Source organism: Rhizophagus irregularis, chromosome 6, assembly GCF_026210795.1.
Source record: "Rhizophagus irregularis chromosome 6, complete sequence".
NCBI classification, from domain to species: Eukaryota; Fungi; Glomeromycota; class Glomeromycetes; order Glomerales; family Glomeraceae; genus Rhizophagus; species Rhizophagus irregularis.
Window position 1 is genome coordinate 143,402 of NC_089434.1, and position 24,512 is coordinate 167,913.

The window sequence follows — 24,512 nt, forward strand, 5'->3', positions numbered from 1 at the left end:
AGAAATTATAGTAGATTTTATGATATTTTTTTTTGTACTTTAACGTTATAGGATAGGACTGGATTTGGTGATCTACTATCTAACACATGTCGAATTATTTGTAGGTTAGGTTCTTCATCGTTTTCTCTTGATTCAAGGAAATTCTTGTCTAAAATTACTATACACTTTTTATATATTCTATATTCTCTCCTCAATAAATTCCATGAATAATAAGAGGAGGTAAAGCAGCCAATCATGTGTCTTAATTCATAATTTGAAAATTTTCAGGATTCTACGAAAATAAAAAGGATTTACATGATCCAGATTATACGTCATATATTTAATACATGTTCAATTTACATTGTCTATTATTTATAGCTAAGCTAAAAGTCCAATGTTAGATATGTTTAATGAATGATCTAATACTTTCTATGATTTGACCAAAAATTCTGGCGCGGAAATCGGACGTTATTAAAAATAAATGTCGGGTAAAGAAAGAAAATGTTCATCCATATTATAAGGTAAAATTTACATTTTAATGACAATGTTTGATTTATATATATATATATATATATAAAAAAAAAGAAAAAAAAAAGAGTAATAATATGAATATATATGTAAAATAAAATAAAATAAAAACTGAGTGTGATAAATATATTATAATAAAATACATTACAAAAGTTACAAGGGGAATTTTTAATCTTGTTAAAAATACATTATCTGTTATATTTCAACAAATGTTTTACAACCAACCATTTTTAGTAAAATTACAACGTCAAAACCTGTTGAACTAATATATAAAAGGTTGGGTATAATTGAAACATAAAGTATAACGGAAAAAAAGTAAAAAAAAATGATAAAATTTCGGTTCTATTTACATGCTTAATTTTTAGGGTGATATCTTAATTAATATAAATTGATTTTTTTTTTTTTTGAAAAAAAAAAATAAATAAATAAAATAAAAATAACTTATTCATAATTTGAATCCAATTCTCCGGAAAACTTCCAATTCACACAGTTGAGAAAGGGATCAGAAATTAAAAAGATATTATTTGACAATTATTTTGTTCCAAATATTGAGAGTATAATGAATATTTTTTTTTTTTTTGTAAAAAAAGGAAAAGAAATTTCAACTGCTTTTTTTAACGACTTCTTCCAAATAATTTCTTTGTTGTAGGTGAGGATTATTATAACATGATTGAATCAGTTTTACCAATATTTCGTAATTCGCTCATAATTCTTTCTTCTTCCGTCTTCCACCAACTTTCTATTCTATTATCTTGTAAGTCTGTATTTTGGTCCAGCCACGTGGAGTCGTTAATATCTCTATTAGTATTTATCTTTTCCTGTAAGCTGCCAACTAAAAATAAAATAAGAATTGTTCATTATTCAACATAATCTAATCATAATAGTACTAATATAATATATATAATATGAATTTTCAATAATATTTACCTTCATTTTTAACTTTTTTAATCTGTAAGGCAACTTTAACTTTACGAACGGATTTTTTTAAAGATTGGCTTAAAGATTTACGTAAACGCATTCTGTTTATTATCATGAAGTATAAACAAAATATGAAAAAACACCTTTTTTTTCTATCTATATATATATATATTCTTTCTCTTCTATTTTATGGGTTTTATTAGGAAAAAATAAAACTTGATAGGAAAGTTTTTTTATTTCAATTTTGATAAAAGTATATCGTTATATTTTTTTTAAAAAAAAAAATTCTAGAAAGAAAAAATATTTTCAAAAACCGTTGGTTCTTTTATATCCAAATCATCAAAAAAAAAAATGATGTAAATAAATGAAAATAAATAAATAAATAAATAAATAAAAAAAAGAAACCAAAAATAAATAAAAAAGTGGTTATTTTTTTTTTTAAAAAAAAAAATAATAATTTTTTTAAATTTTAAAAAAAAAACTTGAAAAAAAAATGAAAATTTTTTTTTTTCTTAAATACAAAAAAAAATCGGTCGGAGGTTGGAAATATTTGGATACGATCAATACAATCATTCTTATTATAGAAAAATCAGGTTGATTTCACTGATTTCACTGTTCGGTGATTTCAGTGATTTCAGTTTTAAAGTACTGTATGTGCATATGTTATTACATAATATATTAAATTTTAGTATATTAGTGCAATATCAAAAAAATACTTGTCCCTGCATCAATATTATTCTTGAATTTTGAATTCATTTCATTGGATAATTTTTTTTTTCGTAATAAAAAAAAATTAATTTACACAATGTTTCTATCAGCTTCCATAATTCTGATCGATGGTCGCACAAATCAACATATTGAACAATGAGTTGATGAAAATCTTTATTATTTAAAAAAAAAAAATTTTTTTAACTTCCGCAGTAATATTTGTAGCTTTCGCCTTTATAAACAAAAAAGGCGTTAAATAACAGTTTTTTTTCATGAAAAAAATTTTTTTTGGTTATAGAATGAACCAAATTTTTAAAGTTTTCAGAATTTTTTCATAGGTTAATGCATAAACGCCATAAATTCCACGTGATAACGTGGCGTCACTTGCGTCTTTGCGTTACCTGCTTTGCATTCAATAAGTCAAAGTTTGGTCAGATTCTTATCGAATATAAGTTTATGAAAATTTGTGATGTTTGATAACGTTGGTAGACTTTTCAGAATTTTTCTTCCAAAAATTCAAATTTTTTAAATTTACCCATGAAATCATGACATTTCGGTCATTCCTTTGACGAAAATCTAGATTATCATTATTTTATAATCTTTTTTTAGGTAAGAATTATATTTTAGACGTGAGGTCAATGCGTGGAAAAAAATAAAATAAATAATAATTTATCCTTGTATAATCATAACCTTTAAATATTATACGATAATAATTGTTTGGAAACGTAAAGAATCTTTTATTAATCAAAAAAAAAAAAAAGAGATTAAATTTAATCGAGATTAAAAATATTTTTTTTTATTTTTTATTTATTTATTTATTATATACAAATTATAACAAATTATACAAATTATAAATTATTATTTATTTGTTATAATATAATAATATAACATTAATTCAAAATCTTATAAATATTTTGTAATTTATTATCATCATTCATTTTTGTATATAATTTAATTAAACTATTATATAAATTTTCATTAGGAATTAATTTTTCATGTTGTACCAAATTCCAAAGATTTTCGGCTTTATCATATTGTTTATGAATTATACAAATATTAATAAATTCAGTTATAGAATCAATTAATATATCTTCATCAATTCTTCCAATTCTTATATGATCTATTATATCTTCAACTTTATTATATTCCTTTTCATATCCCCAAAATGTAACTAATTTTATATATAATAAAGTATTATTTAATTTAATTCCTCTATTATATAATTCATCATAAATTTTTCTTATGATTTTTGAACTTTTTGATTCAATGGCTTTGTTAATTAATAAATTCCATGTATAAATTGATGGTTCTAAATTATTATATTCTAATTGATCATAAAATAATTCAAAAGCATCTTTATATCCTCTTATTTTACACCAATATTTAAAAAATACGTGAAATGTTTCTAAATTAAATTTAAATCCATCTTTAATTATTGTTTTATAAACTCTTTTTGCAACTGATAAATAATTTGATGATAAATAAGATTCTAAAAAATAATTATATGTATCAATATTTGGTTTGATTTCTTGATTTGTATCACGTAATATACTAATACCAATACTTTTAACATCATAATTAGATGATTTTCCTGCTGCTCTTATTAAATGATTATAATCATTAATAGTTGGTTTAAAATCTGATTGAAACATTATATTTAATGCCCTTTTCGCTTTCTTTAAATTTCCTGAATCTGCAAAACATTTAATTAAAGAAGAAAATGTTGTATAATCAATTGATAATCCTTCTCGATAAATTTCTTGAAATATCATCTCGGATTTTTCAGGTACTCCTTGTACTGATGCTAATTGAATCATGATTCTATAAGTTTCAATATTCGGTTTTATTTTTAAATTTTCCATATCTTTTTTAATAATTTTCACTTCTTTTATTTTTTCATATTTTACCATAATTTTTAATAATTTATTGAATATAAAAAGATCTTCTTTTAATAACCCTTTTGATCTTGCATCTTTATAAATTATAAAAGAGTCCGTCGCACAATCTTCAATACATAAAGAATATATTAAATCATGATATTCTCGTTCCGTAAATGTAATATTTTTATACCAAGATATTTCATATAATTTAAATAAATCTTTGAAATTTCTATTTTTGATACAATGATTCATAGTATTAAAAAATATATGATTTATATTTGATGTTTGCGTATGTATTAAAAATTCTTGTGCTATCTTATTATCATTTCTAGTCAAACAAGCGGAAATCATCATTTCAACTATTTGTTTATCGGGTGTTAAATATTTTTTTAAAAGTTTCCGATAAAATTCAACTGCCTTGTTATAATGATCATGATTAATAAATGTTTGAATTAGTACACTATAAATTGTAACGTATAAAGATAAATCTCCTGATGTTACATCACTTTCCTGTTGTTTTTTAAATATATTTGGAAGTATTAATCCATGAGTTACTTGTCCTTTCTCTATCATATCCATTAAAATTTTTCCAGCTACTGTTATATTATTTACTTCAATCAATCTATCAATAATAAGTGAATTAACGTAATAATCCACTTGATAATCTTTTGATGCCATCTCTTCAATATAATTAAACACTTGTTTAAAATTAACACCCTTAATTATTATGACATGTAAAAGATTAAGATAATCTTTTAAACTAGGATCAAATCCTTGAGTCTTTAGAACCTCAAACGTATACATTGCACCAATATGATTATCTTCTAGAATTCTATATAGTTTGAGTATCATACTATAATCCTGATGTTCCAATTTGAATTCATAATCTCTTAAAGCTTCTAATATGGTGATAGCATATAATGGTTTTTTTTTGGAAAAAAATTTTACAAGTTTTCGTATCTCTAATATAGTAAGATTGTTAAGTAATTTCGGTTTATATAAAATTTTCTCAACAATCGAATAAACCATTTCAATATCCCGTTTCTCAAGAGATACCAAATTTCTTTTGATCTCGCTTATATAAATATTATTCATCTTTTTTTTCCATTGAATTGATCGTACTTTAATTAATTTTGTTATTTCTTGAGATTCATAAGGATTTTGAAATCTATAACGAATAATATTTCTCCCTCTAATTCCTTTATATGAATTCGATAAATTATTTTCATATTCTTTTTTTTTTTCAATAACTCTTTTCCGAATTTTAGAAAATTTTTTCACAATGCTTTTTTTACTAGATAATTCTTCTGTTAAATTTAAATGTTTTCTTGCTTTAAAAAATCGTTGTATAGCTTTTTCCTTTGATGACAATTCATTTAATCTAAGATTTTCTTGATCATTTGTCGTATTTGTCGTAATCTTTACGGATGATGATGATGATCCATTTCGTGGCGTTGAAAATCTTCTTGTTGTTATTGGTGAACGTGGTTTTTTATTGTATATGGAATGAAGTTCTGGTATAAAATTTGATGTGGTACTACCACATTTTATTGTCCTGGGTAAATAAAACAATCGATTTTGTTGATCTATTTTGAATATTAATAAATTTGTGGGAAAAAATTTATGATATATTTTTGAAAATAAAATATCATTACGTGAATAGCAAGTACCAAAGTTAAATATATATCGTATAGTACCAAAAATGTAAGAAGTTATTCCTTGTTTCGTTTTAGTATGAATGAAGAAATTTCTTGATATCATTTATATTAATAATAAATTTTTTTTTTTTTGTTTTTTTTAAAAAAAAAAGATTGTCGGAAAAGAGAAGGTTGATCATTAAAAGAAAATTTTTTTTTGTTGTTATTATATATTGTCAGCGGCTACGCCGCTACGATCATCATCATCTGCACAAAATTTTTTTGATGAGCATAAAAATTTTTATTTATTTATACCCTGTGAAAAATGTGAAAATAAAATTTTCTCACCCTCTCTTTATCTTTTCATGATGGATACTGAATTCATCCCTAACGTAAAATTTTCTTCAATTTCTGAAATATATCCAGAAATAAACCAACTTGAACAAATAACAAGATATAAATCATTAATTAGTGTATTTGAAAAATTATATAATCGTAAACCAAAATTTATTGCGCGATCACCAGGTAGAGTAAATTTAATCGGGGAACATATCGATTATGCAGGATTTGGAGTATTACCTATGGCAATTAGTAGAGATTTAATAATTGCGGTTGATATTACTAATGAAGAGAATGATATGAAAGTTAGAATAGCTAACATATTAAATGAAAAATATCCATCAAAAAGTTGGGAATATGAAGGAAAAGAAAAGATCGTGGAAATTAAAGTTGAAGAAGGAGTTTCTGAATGGGAAAATTATTTTAAAAGTGGATATAAAGGAATTCTTCAACATTTATCATTAGATAAACCCAAAGGAATGTATTGTTTGGTTGATGGAAGTATTCCTCCAGGTGCAGGATTATCAAGTTCAGCGGCTTATATTTGTTCAGTTATTATTGCAACTTGTTTTGCCAATGACGTAAAGGTAACGAAGACAAAAATTACGGAGACTGCAATTATAGCTGAAAGGTTTACGGGAATGAACGCAGGAGGAATGGATCAAACCGTTTCGATATTTTCATTAAAAGATCATGCTTCATATATTAAATTTTTACCATCACTCACCGCTACTCCAATAAAATTACCATCTGTTAACCCATCAATTGTATTTGTTGTGGCTAATTCTCTCATTACTTCTGATAAAGTAGTCACTGCTCCAACAAATTATAATCTAAGAGTTGTAGAAACAAAATTAGCGGCTTACCATTTAGGTAAATCTTTATTTAATAATCCTTGTGAAAATTTGAAACAAGTTTGTGACTTATATTCTAATAGTGAAGAAGTTAGTATTGAGAATTTAATTAAATTATCAAATTATGTTGATAATATTTATAAAGAAAATCAAGAAGGATTTACTTTAGATGAATTAAGTTCACTTTTAAATTTGAAACATGATGAAATTAATAATAAATTTATTGGTAAATTTCCTATTAGAGCTAATAAATTTCAATTATATAAAAGATCTAAACATGTATTTGAAGAAGCATCAAGAGTGTTAAAGTTTTATGAACTATGTTTAAATGAGGATAAAAGAGAAAATATTGTTAAAGAATTAGGTAATTTAATGAATGAAAGTCATAAAAGTTGCAAAGAATTATTTAATTGTTCTTGTGATGAATTAGATGAATTGGTAAAAATTTGTTTAGATGGTGGGGCATTTGGTAGTAGATTAACTGGTGCTGGATGGGGAGGATGTACTGTTTCTTTAATTTATGAGAGTGATATTGATAAATTTATACGTTATGTTACGGAAAAATATTATAATATTAAATTTCCAAATTTATCAAAGGATGAATTAGAAAATGTTATTTTTGCTACTAGTCCCGGATGTGGTGCAGCCATTATTACAAATTTATAAAAAAATTATATTATAAATATATATATATATACCTATTTTATTTATTAAACAATGAAATTTAAAAAAAAAGAATATACAACTATTATAACAATTATACAATAAAAATGTTCGTAAATCGTAAGAAACAAATAAATTAAAATTTTTATAAATTTTATCTAAAAAATATCTAATTAATCATTAAAATAATGTGCTATGTCTATTTCTTGTTTTATTAGTATTCACGGTTAATGTCGTATTTCCAAATAATGTAGAATTTCGCTTCGATGCTTGATTAGAAGTGATAATAGATCTTGAAGTTGCTGTAGGGTTTGATAATGCTCTGCTTTTCTTTTGTTTAACATTAACATTGCTTTTAAGAGTCGTCGTAGATCCGTTTGAAATATTAACATTTCGACTTTCAGCGCTACCTTTACTCATTCTTCTGGATCGATCGGTTAATTTTTTACTAGTTTCAATGTCTTTTTTACAACCGAATTCACCTTTACTCATTATTTTACCTAACCATCTCATACTAGGAGGATGATTTTGATCTGAAGCTTTTTTCAAAAAATCTAAAGCAATTTGAAACCTATTTTCTTCAGAATCTGTTGAAGGATTATTCAATAATATACGTGAATAATAATATTGAGCATCAGGATGATTTAATTTTGCTGCTTCACCAAAATATTTTAAACTTAATTTTATAGATTGTTGGGATGATTTTGTTACTTTATAATACCCTTTGTAATAATATAATCCTATCCAATATTTTGCTATACTTGATGTTGGATTTTTTCGATTACATTCATTAAATAATTTGAATGCTTTAGAATAATGACGATTTTCGTGAAATTTAATTGCTTGTTCTAAATCTTTTTCTATATCGATTATCTTAATGGTTGGTGCTGAATTACAATCATCATCTGATAATGAAGTAGGAGAAGTTGGCACATCAATAATCTCATTGATGAATGTTGAATTACAACCATCATCTGATGATAAAGTTGGGGAAGTTGGTATAGAATTTGCACGTGATGTAATACATGATTCTACACGTGATTATTATTTCAAATATGATTATTAATTCAAAATAAATAAATTATTAATTCAAAATGTTACAAGAGAAATTTTGTAATAAAAAAATCTTACTTACCATCATTTAAAATGGGAGAATCTTCGGATGAATTGGAAGCAATAGAATTCGTATTTGACATATTTCTTTCTAAAGGTATCTTTTGATATCGTACGTTATAAGAAGATTTTAATTGATGGAGAGATTCAAACATTTCTTGCATAGTTGGACGATTATGTGGTTCTTTATTCAAAGCTCTCCCCATAAGAGTAAGATAATTTACTGGTGCATCATCAACATATCTTCGTTCAATAAATTCATCTTCTGATTGACAATCTTGTGTAGCAATCTCCCAAAGAATAACGCCAAAACTATAAACTTCACTTGCTGAATTGTAATCCTCTTTTCGTTTAATTTCAGGAGCTGTCCAATTTGAAGGTTGAAAAGGTTTTAAATAAATACAACCATTATCTTTATATTTACCAAAATTATGAAGTTTTGGTTCAAGATTTTGATTTAATAAAATATTATCAATTTTAACGTTATAATGGAGTAAGTTTAAATTATGAATATAATTTAATGCATTAGCAATTCCACAGGCGATTGAAAGTTTAATTTTCCAATCTAAATTTAAATTTTCTCTTAAATAATTCAAGAGATTATATTCAGCCCATTCTTCAACAACCCATAAACATCCGTTACGTTCAAAATATCCATTCACAGAAAGAATATTATTGCAATCACGTGAAAGGTTCTTGACATAAGAAATCTCTTTCTGAAATTTAGAGAATTTATGAGACTTTTTCGAAATGTTACCAATATACTTTTCTGCAACTTCTTCATTAATAAAGACTCCCTTTCTTATATTATTTGCACCACGATGAATACCTGTCGAAATAATTAATTCTTGTTGAATGATAAGTCTATTTGGATTTTCTTCCTCGCAAGCAATATAAATATCATCATCATCATCATCATCATCATTATTATTATTATTATCATTATTATTCTCATCATCATGAGTAGCTTCTTCTTTAATCGATTCTGGACGTTTTGACATAGCTATTAATCTTCCAATAGTTTTTACTTTTGAGATAACAGAAGGACTCCATCCACCTGTTTTCTTTGATTTTTCAGCTTCAAAAACTTGTCGAAAAGAGTTAATACAACTTTCTAAATTAAGAGCGAATTCTTGAATTGATTCCTTAACTTCAGATTGAACTGCGGTTCTTTGATCATACTTTCTTAAATAAAATTCGATATCGAAAATTAAATTATTAAAATGATTATATTCATTACTTTCAATTAATTTAACCTTTTTATTATTATCAGATAAATTTTTCATCTCTTCTAATATATTAATAGCTTGGTCAACAAATCTATTACATTTTTCACATAAATCATTATGAAATTTAAAATTTTGAAAAATTGATAAAACCCTTTTAGAACAATTCAATACAAAGTTTATTTCATGATTTTCATCTTTGGATGAATCTTGTGATTTCATCGGGGATCTTGGAGAGTGAGAAGTTTTTGATAGAAAGATTGAATTAAAAGATTTTAAATTTTGTGGCGCAGATGATAATGAGATTGATAGCATTATTTTAAAAAAGAAAAAAAAAGAAAAAAAAATAAATTTAACGAACATTGAGTTTATAAGGGTTCGGGATGAACGAAAAAGGGATTGTAAATAATTAACAAATTTGGGGTATATTTTAAAAAGATAAAACTCTTTCTATGTTGCTTTGTTTATATTAAATGAATCAAGGTGCAGCGCGTAAATAAAGAATCGGAGTTAGGGATGATGATATAAGGAAATTTTCGTTTCCTTGTGTCTCATTTGATAAGAGATTTACATATAAATTTACTTAATTGAAGTTTAAACTAAAAAAAATAAAATATCGACAAATTAAGAATATAATACTTATTTGTTTGATTTTTTTGGGTTACATTTTATTACATTTTTACAAATTAAACTATATAACTTTAATAACTTTAATTTATTATTTGTTTTTAGTTTAATGAAAATCAAAGATAGAATAAGATAATAATAGATTTCTTTTTATACGTACATTTTTAGTGTAATAATTATTTATTTATTTATTTATTTGAACTTTATAATTGAACTTGTGAGGTTACAAAGCTTGTCGTACAATTAGTGGTTGAATATATTGGTAGATCTATTATTGATAAAAGGCATACCCGGCTCGAGGCTTTTTTTTTCTCCATCTTTTAGTAATAATAGTAAACACAATAATAAATAATTGATGGACTGAGTAAGCATAATAATAAAATATGTCATAAGTTTAATCTTTCTTAATCTTCTTAAAATTTTGTGGGGCAAAAAAAAAAAAAATTCAGGGGGGATTCACACGAGAAGGGATTCTTTTAAGCGTTTATAGAAATCTTTGTCCATATCTTCAATTAAAGGGGTTGGTCAATGATTGAAATATTCTATTATAAAAAAAAAAAATCACATATTGTTATACACTTATACCATTCTTATAACAATGTACAATGTACAAATAAATGAACGTGACATTTTCAATTTTTTCATTAGATAATGGTAATTTTCTTACCGGAATGAAATATGGAGAAAAACATTTTCCAATTATTTATTGCCACATATTTGTTATTTCATAATTCTCCTATTTTTTATTAATAAATCAATCTCATTTTATTAACTCCTTCAAAGATCCTTTTGGTAATGTTTGGATCTATCAATCCGATCCATACTCTTTTTGGATTAAGTGGATTCAATCGTGAACAAATCTTTCATCTCTTCAGTCTCGAAGTAATCCTTAAAAACATGAATCTCCAAACCTTACCTTTAATATTTCGTTTTAAAACAACGCATCGGCTAATCATCATGCGCTCTGATTAGATCATATCGTTCTGTATAATCTGGTAATCTGGTATTTATACCCCTTAAGAAATCTTTTATCGGGATTTCTGTTCAGATTTTTACTATCGGAAAAATTTGTAATAGAATGAATTAAAAAAGTTAAAAATTAGGGTTTGTGATTCAGAAACTGTAGTTCTTATTAAATAAAAAAGTTTTATATTTTATTCAAATTAGCTCGTTAAATATTAAAATTTTCCGTTTAATGATTCGGGCCAAAATTACAGATAATGTGTAAATATTAGCCAAATTTAGTTATATGAAATTATTTATAATTTCCTTTAATTTTGTAGAATAATTTATAGGTAAAGTTGCCTGCTTAGACTAATTTTTAAGTTTATATTTAAAAACTTTATTATCAAATCCTAAAAATCTGTTTAAAATTCAATATTATCTAAAAAATAAATTGAAAAGATCAAAATATAAATAAAAATATAGTAAAAATTTTAAAAATTTTGAATTTTGGTTAAAACTTTTATTTTTTTAAACAAATATACCAATTTTAAAATAAAATAAAAAGATTTATGTCATTTTAGCAGACTTTTTAAAAACTTCAAAATAGCTTAATAAAATCTTTAAATTAATAAAAAAATTCTTAATAACCTTCTTATTTAAAAAAAAATTAAATACTTAAAAGATTTTTTTTACTTAGAATAGAATATTAATTAATATTATAATAAAAATTAAACCTATAAGTAATTACTATATATTAAAATTAAAGTAAATTAATAATCTAAACTTATGGAATATATTTGCAGGCAGGTAGGATGTAACTTTTTTATAATAGGTTTGATTCTTGTAATTTTTTCTTTAAATAAGGAATACTGTTCCCTTTAATAATCTGAAAAAAAAATAAATTAATAATTATTATTTTTTTTTTAAAAAAAAACTTTAAAGTGTTTACATATACTTTATATATAGAATAAGAATATAACTATTACTAATTAAATACAAAATAAAACTCCATTCTAATTATTATTAATAATACCAATAAAAATAAAAATATAATTATATAAATTTATTAGTGAATTAAATATATATATTTATTATATTATTTTAATTAATTATTTTTTTTTTCATTTAAATTAATTTTATTTTTTTTATTACAAAATATTATCAAAATAAATAGAAATATTTTATTATCAATTAAAAAAAAATTATTTTAAAATATATTTTTTTTGTATAATATATTATATATTATAGAAATTTTCTAAAATTTTGAATTTTTACTGTAAATTATAATTTAATAGTAATATGAATTTATTTTTAATTTTAAAATCCTAAAAATATAGCAAAATACCATTATATATTACCTTAACAATTAATAAAAATGTGTAGGAATTTCTGTTATTATACAATATTCCAATATTTCCTGATTTTTTTAACAATAAACTGGTTAAATTTTCATAAAAATATTAAATATAAATAAATAAAATTTAGATTATGCAACTGAAATGTCATGTAAAAAAAAGCTTTTATTTTATTTAAAGTAATTTCTTTTTTTTTTTAAGATAAGCCAAATATACTTAATAGACCCTATAAAAAATTTTATCCGTTATTTCTATAAAAACTCCGTAAAAATGACTTTCACGGATCCATTCACGGAAAATGTAAATAAGTCGATAAATTCCGTGATATAAGGTTATTAATTCCGGAAATATGAGCCTTTTACGGAAAAAAAATGGAATATAAAAAACTGAATAACGGATCGACTTTTTTTACAGGGAGATTAAAATAGTTGTCTATAATTTTTACAGTATTCATAAGTTCAGATAGCTTCATCAGTAAATTTTTGGGACGCAGATTCCCAGAGATTTCAACAATCTTATAATTAATGAGGATCTTTAAGAAACCTCCCCTACCAAGCAAGCGAAATGCCAATTGAGGAAAGTCCACCCGCAACCTCTCCGTATAATGCCTCAAATTTGTAAGTAATTGTTATTATAGTTCAATTGTATTTTGACATTATAATTAGTGCTCTGAAAGATACGTGTCGACTTGGGTCGTTTGAAGTTCTAGTCAAGACTCCTTTCATATCGACCTTTCTTCCAACGCGAGCTTAACAAAAGGATTCGCATTTTCGTTTCTTGCTTCTTTAGAACCAACTGCTTGAACCTCTCCCCTCTATGGTCCATATGTGTGAATTACACACATGGTGAAGTTTTCTCTAAAATATTTAGTCAATGTCAAATATAATAATTTAATAGGGGCTGCCAGAGACCAGTCCATATGGTCCATATGTGTGAATTACTCACATGGTGAGTGATATGTGGAATGTTAATATTAATTATATATTTTGCTGTATAAAGTGACCCACCACATATCATTAACCAATAATGGATCCACGACTGCATTAAACAGAGGGTATATTGTTGTATATTTGAGTGATTCTTCAGTATTAGCTCCCTTTACGGAAGGTATATGACATATTCTGGTAAAGAAAAAAAAATCCTTACTAAATAAATATCAAAGGACTTCGCTCAAATAATTGATGAGCCAATTCTGCAAATTTAATATTTATGTGGAGGTTTTCAAACGCTGAATAGTCTTCAATCCTCTCAATCTTAGATGGATCGTAATTAGAATCGAAATGTTTTTGAAGGTATTTAGGAATAGGTTGTGGAGACCATTGGACATGATTAGCAAAATCTTGTGCAATTTTGTCAATTTCGTTCTGGGGAAACTCTGCATCCATGGAGACTCTCTTGTGTCAAGTCGAAAATTCCCCAGTAACCTATCAGATAGCAAAAAAATCTATGAATAAGCAGTTTCATGTTAAAATCGAAACAACAAAACTCACGTTATAATTCGACGTGTTTTAGAAATATTATTTTGATAACTCATAAATTTCTCAGAGATGCTTTTCCAAAAGCCATCTTGTCCTGAAAGCTATTAATTAGCATGCTGAAAATTAATTATAATCTCAACTGTAACAAGAAATTTACGTTGATTTTTTTTTTTTGAATTTTCTGAAGCAGGTAATGTCATTTCCTCTCTCAAACTGAATTCATCAATTGATTCAACTAAATCACTCTCATGTGACTCATCAAAAAATAACGATTTCTCCATTACATCCTTTGATAGTTCATCGTTCGCATTGTCGGTTTTTCTCTTTTGGAACCAACAACGTTCGTGGCCTTAGCATAAACCTTCTTACGTACTCGTTTGTGCATGTAACAAGTTCTATTTTGGATTTCAAACTATGCGTGTAAGTATTCCATTTAATTAGTACCAGTAAATGGTTACATCCACGAACCTTCTTTGTCCTGCCGTTCCCTTATTAGTGCTAGATATGTCTATTCAATGAATTCCATTTCCTAATTCATATTTTCATAAGCATCCTACAATGAATGAATAGATACAATATTGGTACTTACATTCATAATTTTTTCACATATGCTCTAACACTAAGGTACCTCTTGATTTTATTTATCGCACGTAGAGACTCGCAAAATTGTTCTACGCATGTGGGGGCTTGGCGTTCTCGAAAGCCCAAAACCTTGCCTGTACGGTACTAAAATATGAATGAATCTCCGAATTCTCTATATTAGTCTCAACGCTATATGACCAGGTATCATCTGGGATTTTGTTAGCGCTCGTAGAATTTGACATTTCGGGAAGTTAGAAAACTAAAACGCGAATCTTACCAACAAAAGCGCGATCTCTGCTCACGTGACGTTAACCAATCAAATCGTAATTATCAATTTGCGTAAAATGACACCGGCGGTCACTTGGGAGGCGAGGCTCTAGAATGTGAACTCCAGGTCGGCGGATTTGCGTAATCACATGTCAACCGAACATAGATTTTCCTATTTCTAAAATAAATTTATTGTAGTTAAAACTATTATAAAATGGTTCTTTAAAAATATTCTTAGGGATTCTAGGTTAATTGTGGTATAATAATAAATTTGTACAAATTATTTTGTGATGATTTTGCTAATACTTTGAACTATTCGTATGAAGAATATAACAATCCATTTAAATATTGACATTTAATTAATAATTTTTCTAATTGTAATAATAATAGGGATCATTCATTCTGCAGAATTTACAAGCATGCATATGTATAGAATTTTTATTTTGTATAACTTGCAATGTATAATTTACTGTCTATTCATCTACAACAGTATTTAGAAAATATTATATGCATACCATAATAATTTCATTTATGGAATTGTGGTATAACAAGTGCATCATTTAGTTCCATTGTTCATCCACATCTTAATATAAAATGTTCATTCCAATCTATTTTACAGTAAATCAAATTGATACCATTCCAGTAAACAAAATATGGTATATGAGTAGGTCTAACATTTGGAGGATTTTGAGAAGTAGAAGGGACTGATGATACTTCAGAATTCAGATTCTGATGAAAAAGATCTTGACTATCAAGTAATATGATGTTTCCAATAAATTCTATCCAAGTAAGATTCTGCTGAATCACAGCAAGTTTTTCATACATGAATTCATGATCAGAATCATGATTATAAAATACCTGTTAAAGTATTTAGATCTAATAAGCAAAGCCATTTGCAATTCAAATTTTTCTGTAATAATTTAATAAATTATATGCTTTAGCAAATGGTTTATGTAATTGTATATAAGTTGGCCTAATAAACTAGAAACCAACATCTGGGTTATATTTATTTCTCATCATCATATAAGATATACCTCATTTTACAAATTAATTTCAATTATGTACCTTGCCTGAAATTATCAAATTGTATTAAACTTCTGTCTTATAATCTAATATAAAATATATAGCTTGAAATAAAACTTGCTTTAATAAACAAGTTCTTCTCAATTTTTTAGTATTATATTTATCAAATATTGCCTATTATAGTGCATATATATTACATTCATCTAGCTTAGAAAAGGTAATTTTAACAATAAGTTTGATTTTGTTTTTGCATTAATATTTCATCAATTTTTATGTGATCTATTATATATAGTCGTTAGCCATGCATACTTCTTTGGTATTTTATATTTTACATTTTTTTTAAGTCTTTTATTATGATATTTATTATATATTTGATAAAAATTGTTAAATAAAAGCAAGCAGAAAATTAAAAAAATGTGCTATGTTTCCTTTACATAAAAAATCGCATACTTTTTCATAATATAGGTACATGATTTCTGTGATCTGAAAATAATTTAAAGTTTTAATTCCAATGATATGTTGTGCTTTTGCTAAGAATGGAAATCTCCAGAAAGATTCATTATCAAAAATCTGCTTAACAGCATATTGGTACTCAATTATTAATAGGATTTCTATCAATATGATTTATATATTCAATTTTTCTTTTGGAAACAAAATGCTAATGCTACCAAATGATAAATAAGATATCCTTTTCAAGCAACTTTTCAATAATCTATATACAATAAATCTTAAATGATTTTACCATTTACCTGAAAGATAAAACTCTGAATTTTCATGAATCAAGCCCTATTTCTCTTCATTCTTCATCTGAATTGAGTTTTATATAATCTTTATAATATATTCAGTTCCAGTTACCAAAAGTATTTGCTTTCCGTTACAATATTCTAAATTGCAAGATTCTGAAATTTTGAATGCAGTCAGATAGAATTTCAAATCTGAATAACATTTTAATTTAACATTTTCTGTATAGTTTTTCTGAATAAAATATAACTGTGATTTAAGAATATTCTACATTTAGCATTCTTTTTAGGAGTTATCCATTCCAAATTACCAGCCTGAATGCCTGATTATCATGGTTGATACCATTAATATGATTAATATGAGACTTATTCTCTGGGTAAAGATAAATGCTCATACAACTGAAATATGTATAGCGATAGTTTTATAAACAATGTTAACTTTCAGTTTAATTTGTAAATAACCTTTTCTTTTACAGGAATTTTGCCTAAATATTATACCTTTTTGGTTCTTAATGTGTCTAAGATTGAAAAATAATAAGTCTGAAGTAGCTGCTACTAGTAGCCAAACTTTCAATCTAACATTTGTTATTTATTATAATATCCACTTTTAAATGTGCACAGTCCTAAATTAATTTGATGGATGAAATCAAATTGTCCTTGGGAAGGAATTATTAAGCACCTGATTACTACAAAAAAACTAAGGAAAAGCACAAGGTAAAGAGACTGGTTAATGATGAAATTAGAGATCAGTTTCCAAAGAAGGTAATGAAAATTATACTCTGGAAGAAACAGAGCAGGCGTGAAAATTTTATGATTTTTTTTGTTGTATAAGTTCTAACAAAATACAATAACAGATAAGTAAGATCTTATTCTATTTCATGCATAGCAAAATTAAGCTGGGATAAAATTGATTATATAGTTAGCCAGATTTCAAAGAATACAGCATAGTATACATTTCATGTCACGTGTGTTATCCTTATTTTGAGTTGTTAAATAAAGTTCACCAATTGGGCTATCATATTAACCAATATATTTGTTTGCTAGTGTATATGTGTTACCATTAACTAATAAACATACATGTGCATCTTTAGCACATCCTCGTTACTTTCTCGTTACTCCTCTCATAATTCTCCCGCAATATAAATCATGTGATATTGCGCCCACTAATGAAAATGAATCCGCTTATAAATCAGCTATAAACCGCTAATTCTGCTATAAATTGTTATATCACCAGCAAATATGTCAGTCATAAACATGCCAATATTTATTAAGAACAAGTGGGTGATTCCTATTTCAACAGTAGAGGAATGCAACATTATTAGTTATAACAGCACAGCAAGATAGTTAGGTCATCTGAATAATGTAATGAGCGCGAGCGTCATGTTAACTTAAAGCTTACCAGTTTCGACAACAATAGGTTTATTGTAGCTCGTTGCAAATTTTTTATCAATCAACATTCTCTCAGCCAGTTTTTTTAGTTCGGACTTAATTTGTTTCTTCAGTGCATTAACGTTATTTCCCTTAAAAAAAAATTTCCACTGGCTTGCCTTTTTTATATTTGAACCAGATATTCATTATTGTGATATTTACATTTAAAAAAGAATGTAAGAAAGAAATAGGAGACAAATACTTTAAACTTTTTATCATTGACTATATTAGTAAAAAATCTATTGCGTAACTCTAATGATAAGAACTTTCCTAGATTAAATAATTTTGATCTTATGGGAAGTACCTGCAAACTGTTCTTAAAAGATTACTCCTTTCAATAATGCTTATACATTTATGAAAAGTGATAAATTAACAACATCATCAGTTGTTTCTTCGTAGGATGAGTCAGTTTGGTCCAAAAAAATTTAATGAAATAATTATAGAACTTCTTTGGATATCAGATGTGATACGAAAATCAAAAATCTAATGTGAACACCGGATTGGATTTTATGAGGATCCGGATCGGAAATATAGGCAATTCGGTGTCTTCCAACATTACAGGATCCGTCCAAATCTCGAAGCTCAGAATCCCTACTAATATTGCCGATCCAGATCAGATCCTAAATTGACATAATTACCGACGTGTTTTATTAAAAAAGGGGAGGGGTTTACTAAGTCTGTAAGTATAATAAATTTTTGGAAAATTTATAATTAGGGAGATATTTAAACTTATATATCATTATATATTTATTTAGAACAATTAATTTGGAACGGCCTTATGTATTATCTAATGAACAATCAAATTTATACGGAAAAATTAATAATAATGATTTTTGATTCTTGTAATTTATAATACTAATACAATGCACTTCAACATTATTTTTGACAAGAACATTATATTTGTTTTAGTCCAGAAAAAATAATATTTTGATGCAATTAAATGAATAATTATTTCAATAATTTGATAAAATATATAACATATAAATACTTAACATATAAATAATTAAATATCAGAATAAATACATAACGGATAGATAATTAAATATCAGAATAAATACTCAACAGATAAATGAAAAATAAATAAAAATAAAATAAATATTAAAGATACAGACTACATATTGTATTTACTAGGAAAACGGAAACCGTTTAACTAATGCAGTACGGCGGAATTTGAATTGAAGGTAAAATTATCACTAATTTTAATTGGGAAATATTTATTCGTAAAGATTCTTATTAAGTGATATTGCGGCAATTATTCAGGTATACATGAAGGTTCACATTCCAGACCACAATTGCTTCTTCCTGCTTTATCGCATTCACAGAAGCAAACGTCGCATTCAGTAGGAAGTAACACACATTTATCAAAAGAATAGACTTCCATAACAAATATTGTTAAGAAAAAAAAGTAAAAGAAGAGATTATTGAGTGAAGTAATAGAGACCATTTTTTATAGATGAATTTGAAGTTGAAAAAAGTTGAGATATTTTTTTTAATAGGTCAAAAAATCGAAGATATTTATAACTGTTATAGCCGATTGTAGTGATAATTTTTATATGAAGACAAATATATCAATTTTCAAAAAGGTGCAAGCAGATCATAAATTATTCGATTTTTTATTCACATGGTCAATTTCGCCATCGCAAATAGCAATAGTTGTATATTCCGATAGAACTCATTGAATCGCAAATCGCATATTCCTATAGAACTTACCATATATATATATTAATATCCGATATTCCATAGGATCATGTAAAGCAAAATTTTATAGCAATATCAAATATGAAATTTATTTCATTATTATTTATACACGCAATAAAATTATATTTATATACATTATCAATTCTATAAGCTAATTAATGAAAGAAAGAACATAGGTGATAAGATTATACTTTGTTAGACTATTACTAACAAGGCCTCTCGGATAATAATATAATATATATATATATGCTGACAAAAAGATTGACAAAAGATCTTAGCATTGTCAACCCATATGGTTTTAACGTAGCTTTAAAACCATTTTTTTTAAAGAATTTTTTTTGGATAAAAAAATTTCATTTTCTTATTGATAAGGGAATTGTTTTTTTTTAAATAAAATGAGAATTTTTTTATTATAGCTGTTTTCAAAAAGGTGTTGTTCGGATGCAGTCGACAGATATTTCAGTAAGATATTGGGTAAATCAAATTTGATTGGTTGGTCCAGGCTCCGCAGGAGAACTCCCCCAGCGTAACCATCAAAAAAGCTCGGGCACGTGATTCATGTGATTTGACTGTGGCTAAGTGTGGCTATAGAAATTGCAGTTATTGCTACTTACTTAACCCTAACGAAAAGTTTCAGCCTAAACTAACCTTCCTTACCTAACCCTAAGAAACTCCAACGTCTACGTTATCTTCAATAATAAGTATTTCTGCCTAAATCAACTTTCCTTACCCTAACCCTAAGAAACTCCAACGTTTACGTTATCTTCAAGGATATGTATTTCCACCTAAACCAACTTTCCTTCCCCTAACCCTAAGATACTCCAACGTCAATATTATCTTCAAAGATAAGTATTTCGGCCTAAACTAACTTTCCTTACCCTAAGATACTCCACTCCAAAGATGATTGCTTGAGAATATAATGAAATTTTATAGATGTTAATTCATAAGAGTAAAACAAATTCTTTTAAATTAATGAAATTTGAGTAATTATTTTATTAAAATAGAATGTAATATTAATTTAACAATAAAATTTATTCAATTTCAATTTATTGAAATACATTAATTTAAAATAAATTATTATAAATAATGAGTGATATCAGTATGCCCCTTCCATGTTAATGGCATGGGTCACTTATTTGATAATGTTCAACGTCTTCACCTAATTTATCAATAGGACTATGTGACTTCCTTACTACTTTATAATACAGACTAGTTTTGCTCTTTTAGAAGAGAAGGTTGCATTAATTAGGCTGTCAAAATAACAGTTGAAATTTAGTTTGTTGAACTGGTATTATTGCTTACTTGGTATTTCTACAGGTTTCATATTTTCTGCGAGTTTTGTTTTAAAAGATTTATAGCTATTGTAAAGAAAATAAGCCAACTTTTTATTTTTTTTAAAAAAATTGTATTCTTGGTATTTGGTAATGTAGACGCGAATAGAAAGCTTAAATAATAGCTTAAATAATAGCTTAAATAATAGCTTAAATAATACGCGATAAATATTTTAAATAGATCAGCCATAAACTGCGCCGTATGTAACAAAATCACATGCTCAAAAATCACATGCCCGAGCTTTTTTTGATGGGGAAGATTCCGCAGGAGCCCGAGATCAACTGATCACAAGCTACCTTTAGTTATTCGACTCGAAGTGCCGAATAAGTGATTTATCCGGTTTCCCGTGATTTGAATACACGAACCATTTTTAATTATAAAAATCACGTGATACCGGATAATACGAAATATTATTCAGAAGAATGTGAACTTGTATCTTGATTATGCAATATAATGTTTTTTTCATACAATTATTTATTTTGGCTGCACAAAATAGCAAAAGAGCGTAATGAATTACTTTGTAGTGCTTTTGTGGTACATATAGGTACAATATCAACGTGAAAAGCTAATCTTCTGCCAAAGATGAACATGTGGCTCAGAAATTAACACAAGAGCTATGGAAAACGTTAACACTGTACATGATAAAATTTTTTATTTGCTAGATTGCTGAAAATAATTCATTTAGTTGCAAATGAATCCATATCCACATGCAAGAAAGAAATTCTTTTGAGAATTTTTATAATATTTTTTTTTGAATTTTTTTTATAGGGAACACGTTTTCTTTGATAGTTTTTCCTGATTTTATTAATGTAATTGGTATAATATTTTTTTAATTTTATTCTTAATATATATTTTCTAAAAAATTTTATTTTTAATTAAGCCGCTCCAATAAATATTTTTTGTATTAAATATTATTAGTCAATTAGCTTATTAGTCACATGATCATACTTTTCCAGATGTTTCATCAATCCGTCCCGATGAATTTTCAAATCCTTAATTCCCCATTGGCTGGACTGCACGACACTAAAAAGTTCCCCGAGGTCTTTTTGAAATAGGTTAGTTATCCATAGTATGTAGCCATTAGGAGAATTAAATTCGTTTGATTTCACGTGGTGCTTCTGGTTTGATTATGGTTGGAAAAGCTTCGGTTGGACCTCCATGGGTTTGTTTTGTAGCACCCTGGTGGCACTGTCTTCGGGCGGTTTGATTACAGCTAGTTTAGGGTAACGTTTGACTTTTTTATGTATTAGTTCTTGTTTACCTTTCTGTAATCTTGATCACTTCAGAATTTAAAAATAAAAAAATAAAAAAATAAAGAATTTTCAAATCCTTAACTTTAACTAAATAATAATCATCTAAATAATATTCCTTAAGTAAAGTTTCTAGCGTTTGAACTCTTTCTCTTAAAGATTCTATAGACTTATTATCATCCTTTTCAGATATAACTTTAACTTTTCAGCTAAAGGAATACCACCAGAAGATGAAACAAGATTTTGAATATTTTATAATATTAAAAAAAGTATTTGTGCTTTTCCCCTATTAATATATGATATAATAATTGATAATTAATTAATAATTTTTATTATTATATCAGAATATTGAAATAATATATTTACCACGGTTCAAGTTTACCCGATCCAAAAATAAAAGAAAATATTCCTATATTACATACAAAAAAATGATATTAATTATAAAATTTATATAATACTTAATACTAATGCAAATGAACTCACCTTCAATAAAACTATAAAAACCTCCAAGATCAGATAAATAATCCGTAACTGTAAACCGAATAAACCGAATGTATAAAATTATTAATATTTTCAAAGAAATAATACGGCATATTACGATGAATTATATTACTTACAACCATAAACTTTATATTCTTCATACTTATTTGGTAAATTTACATAAATTCCTAATCCAACTTTATTAGTATCTAAATTTAAGGGTAATTGTTCTGATCGTAGATCTAGTTCTATTACACATTATAATTGATGGAGTGACATGTATAAAAGAAGCTTGATTCGGATAAAAATAAAACGCATTTGAATTTAGACTATAACAATTTTGTGATGTATCTGATAAATATAATGACATAAGTATAGTTAATTTCAAATTATTGTTGGGTAATATAGAGGATATGATCTTATTGAAGTTTGTTTTTTCGTTGTAAAAAGAATTTATTATATCGCCTAATTGATTATTATAATTGTGATATTATTAACATTATTAAAAGGAATATTAGCATTTACCCAAAGCCAAAAATGATGTATATTTGATGGAAAACTGGTATTGTAAAATTGTAAGGATATAATATGCAATTTTCGTTAGGTTTGGATGTACTTTGATAAAGGTAATTACTATTGAAATTGTCTAAGGGAAATTCTTGAACATCAAATCCCATTATACCGTTGGCGCACATGGATACGTATATCGTCAGTTCGGATCCTTTTTGAAAAATAAAAATGAGAGATTAAATCTAATTCGGAGAAATATCAAACGTAATCTTATTATCTTTTTTACCATGAGGAATTGTAAATTTTTGTGTAGTTGCTTCGTTAAGTATTTTACCAAAATTTTCGTAAAAACTATATTTCAAAATTAACAGTAAAAAAACGATGGCAAAAATACATCGTAAAATCCTAATTCTGGTCGAGATTTGAAAGATTCGTCCAAAAACATAATATCAAAGTTAATTTATTATTCAAACAAAAGGTAATTCGTTGTTCCTATACAATGAGTGTATAAAAGAGAATTCAGAAATTGTATTGTGACGTGCATTTATTTGACAAATATACAATTTTTAGGATTATTTGTTTGTAATGTTAATGGAATACTATGAGTAATGCAGTTACTGCACGTCCTAAAAATTGCACATCATTGTAAAAGTCCAATTTAATAAAGACTGATATACGCCCACAGGTTATTTGAAAGTCCTTTTTGAGTTTAAATAAACTCGGCAATGATGAATTGACAATCAGGGTTTTTTTATTGTAAATAATTTTTCAGGTAAAGTTAAAAAGTGCAGTGAAATTTAGATGCGTTACGCCTCATCTAATTACATGATATAAATTTGAATTGCCGCAGAAAAACTAAGATTTCATATTTAATTCTCAAGTTCTTTTTAATAAAATTCTCAAATTCGGCGAACTAAATATTCAAAAAAAAAAAATGGAGACAAAAAAAGAA

At 25.9% G+C, this 24,512-nt stretch overlaps 6 protein-coding genes across 7 annotated transcripts; 1 reads left to right on the forward strand and 5 right to left on the reverse strand.

The window, feature by feature from the left end:
- Positions 1 to 495: 495 nt before the first annotated feature.
- On the reverse strand, positions 496 to 1,766 carry OCT59_025824 (uncharacterized protein). Its single transcript, XM_066142744.1, has 2 exons — positions 1,435 to 1,766; positions 496 to 1,339 (listed from the first exon to the last, which is right to left on the reverse strand). Exons 1-2 carry the CDS (start codon positions 1,538 to 1,540, stop codon positions 1,167 to 1,169), a joined length of 279 nt encoding a protein of 92 aa, XP_065992326.1. The 5' UTR covers positions 1,541 to 1,766; the 3' UTR covers positions 496 to 1,166.
- A 1,257-nt stretch (positions 1,767 to 3,023) lies between these two features.
- On the reverse strand, positions 3,024 to 5,848 carry OCT59_025825 (uncharacterized protein; the record flags this gene model as incomplete). 2 transcript variants are annotated; one of them, XM_066142745.1, is made up of 2 exons in its annotated part: positions 5,669 to 5,848; positions 3,024 to 5,568 (listed from the first exon to the last, which is right to left on the reverse strand). In XM_066142745.1, exon 2 carries the CDS (start codon positions 5,106 to 5,108, stop codon positions 3,024 to 3,026), a length of 2,085 nt encoding a protein of 694 aa, XP_065992327.1. In that variant the 5' UTR covers positions 5,109 to 5,568; positions 5,669 to 5,848. The 2 variants fall into 2 exon arrangements, with proteins under 2 accessions (XP_065992327.1, XP_025167942.2); XM_025311829.2 differs by having other exon boundaries at positions 3,024 to 5,848.
- Positions 5,849 to 5,996: 148 nt separating this feature from the next.
- OCT59_025826 (uncharacterized protein) lies at positions 5,997 to 7,569 on the forward strand. The gene has a single exon (XM_025321778.2). It carries the CDS (start codon positions 6,016 to 6,018, stop codon positions 7,507 to 7,509), a length of 1,494 nt encoding a protein of 497 aa, XP_025167943.1. The 5' UTR covers positions 5,997 to 6,015; the 3' UTR covers positions 7,510 to 7,569.
- Positions 7,516 to 10,160, reverse strand: OCT59_025827 (uncharacterized protein; the record flags this gene model as incomplete). The annotated part of the gene is made up of 2 exons (XM_066142746.1): positions 7,516 to 8,537; positions 8,642 to 10,160. The coding sequence occupies 2 exons, from the start codon at positions 10,158 to 10,160 to the stop codon at positions 7,687 to 7,689; spliced, it is 2,370 nt and encodes a 789-aa protein (XP_065992328.1). The 3' UTR covers positions 7,516 to 7,686.
- Positions 10,161 to 13,979: 3,819 nt separating this feature from the next.
- OCT59_025828 (uncharacterized protein) lies at positions 13,980 to 15,074 on the reverse strand (the record flags this gene model as incomplete). Its single annotated transcript, XM_066142747.1, has 6 exons — positions 13,980 to 14,196; positions 14,263 to 14,344; positions 14,408 to 14,463; positions 14,535 to 14,645; positions 14,719 to 14,748; positions 14,962 to 15,074. The coding sequence occupies 6 exons, from the start codon at positions 15,072 to 15,074 to the stop codon at positions 13,980 to 13,982; spliced, it is 609 nt and encodes a 202-aa protein (XP_065992329.1).
- Positions 15,075 to 15,672: 598 nt separating this feature from the next.
- Positions 15,673 to 15,924, reverse strand: OCT59_025829 (uncharacterized protein; the record flags this gene model as incomplete). Its single annotated transcript, XM_066142748.1, has 1 exon — positions 15,673 to 15,924. One exon carries the CDS (start codon positions 15,922 to 15,924, stop codon positions 15,673 to 15,675), a length of 252 nt encoding a protein of 83 aa, XP_065992330.1.
- Positions 15,925 to 24,512: the final 8,588 nt, after the last annotated feature.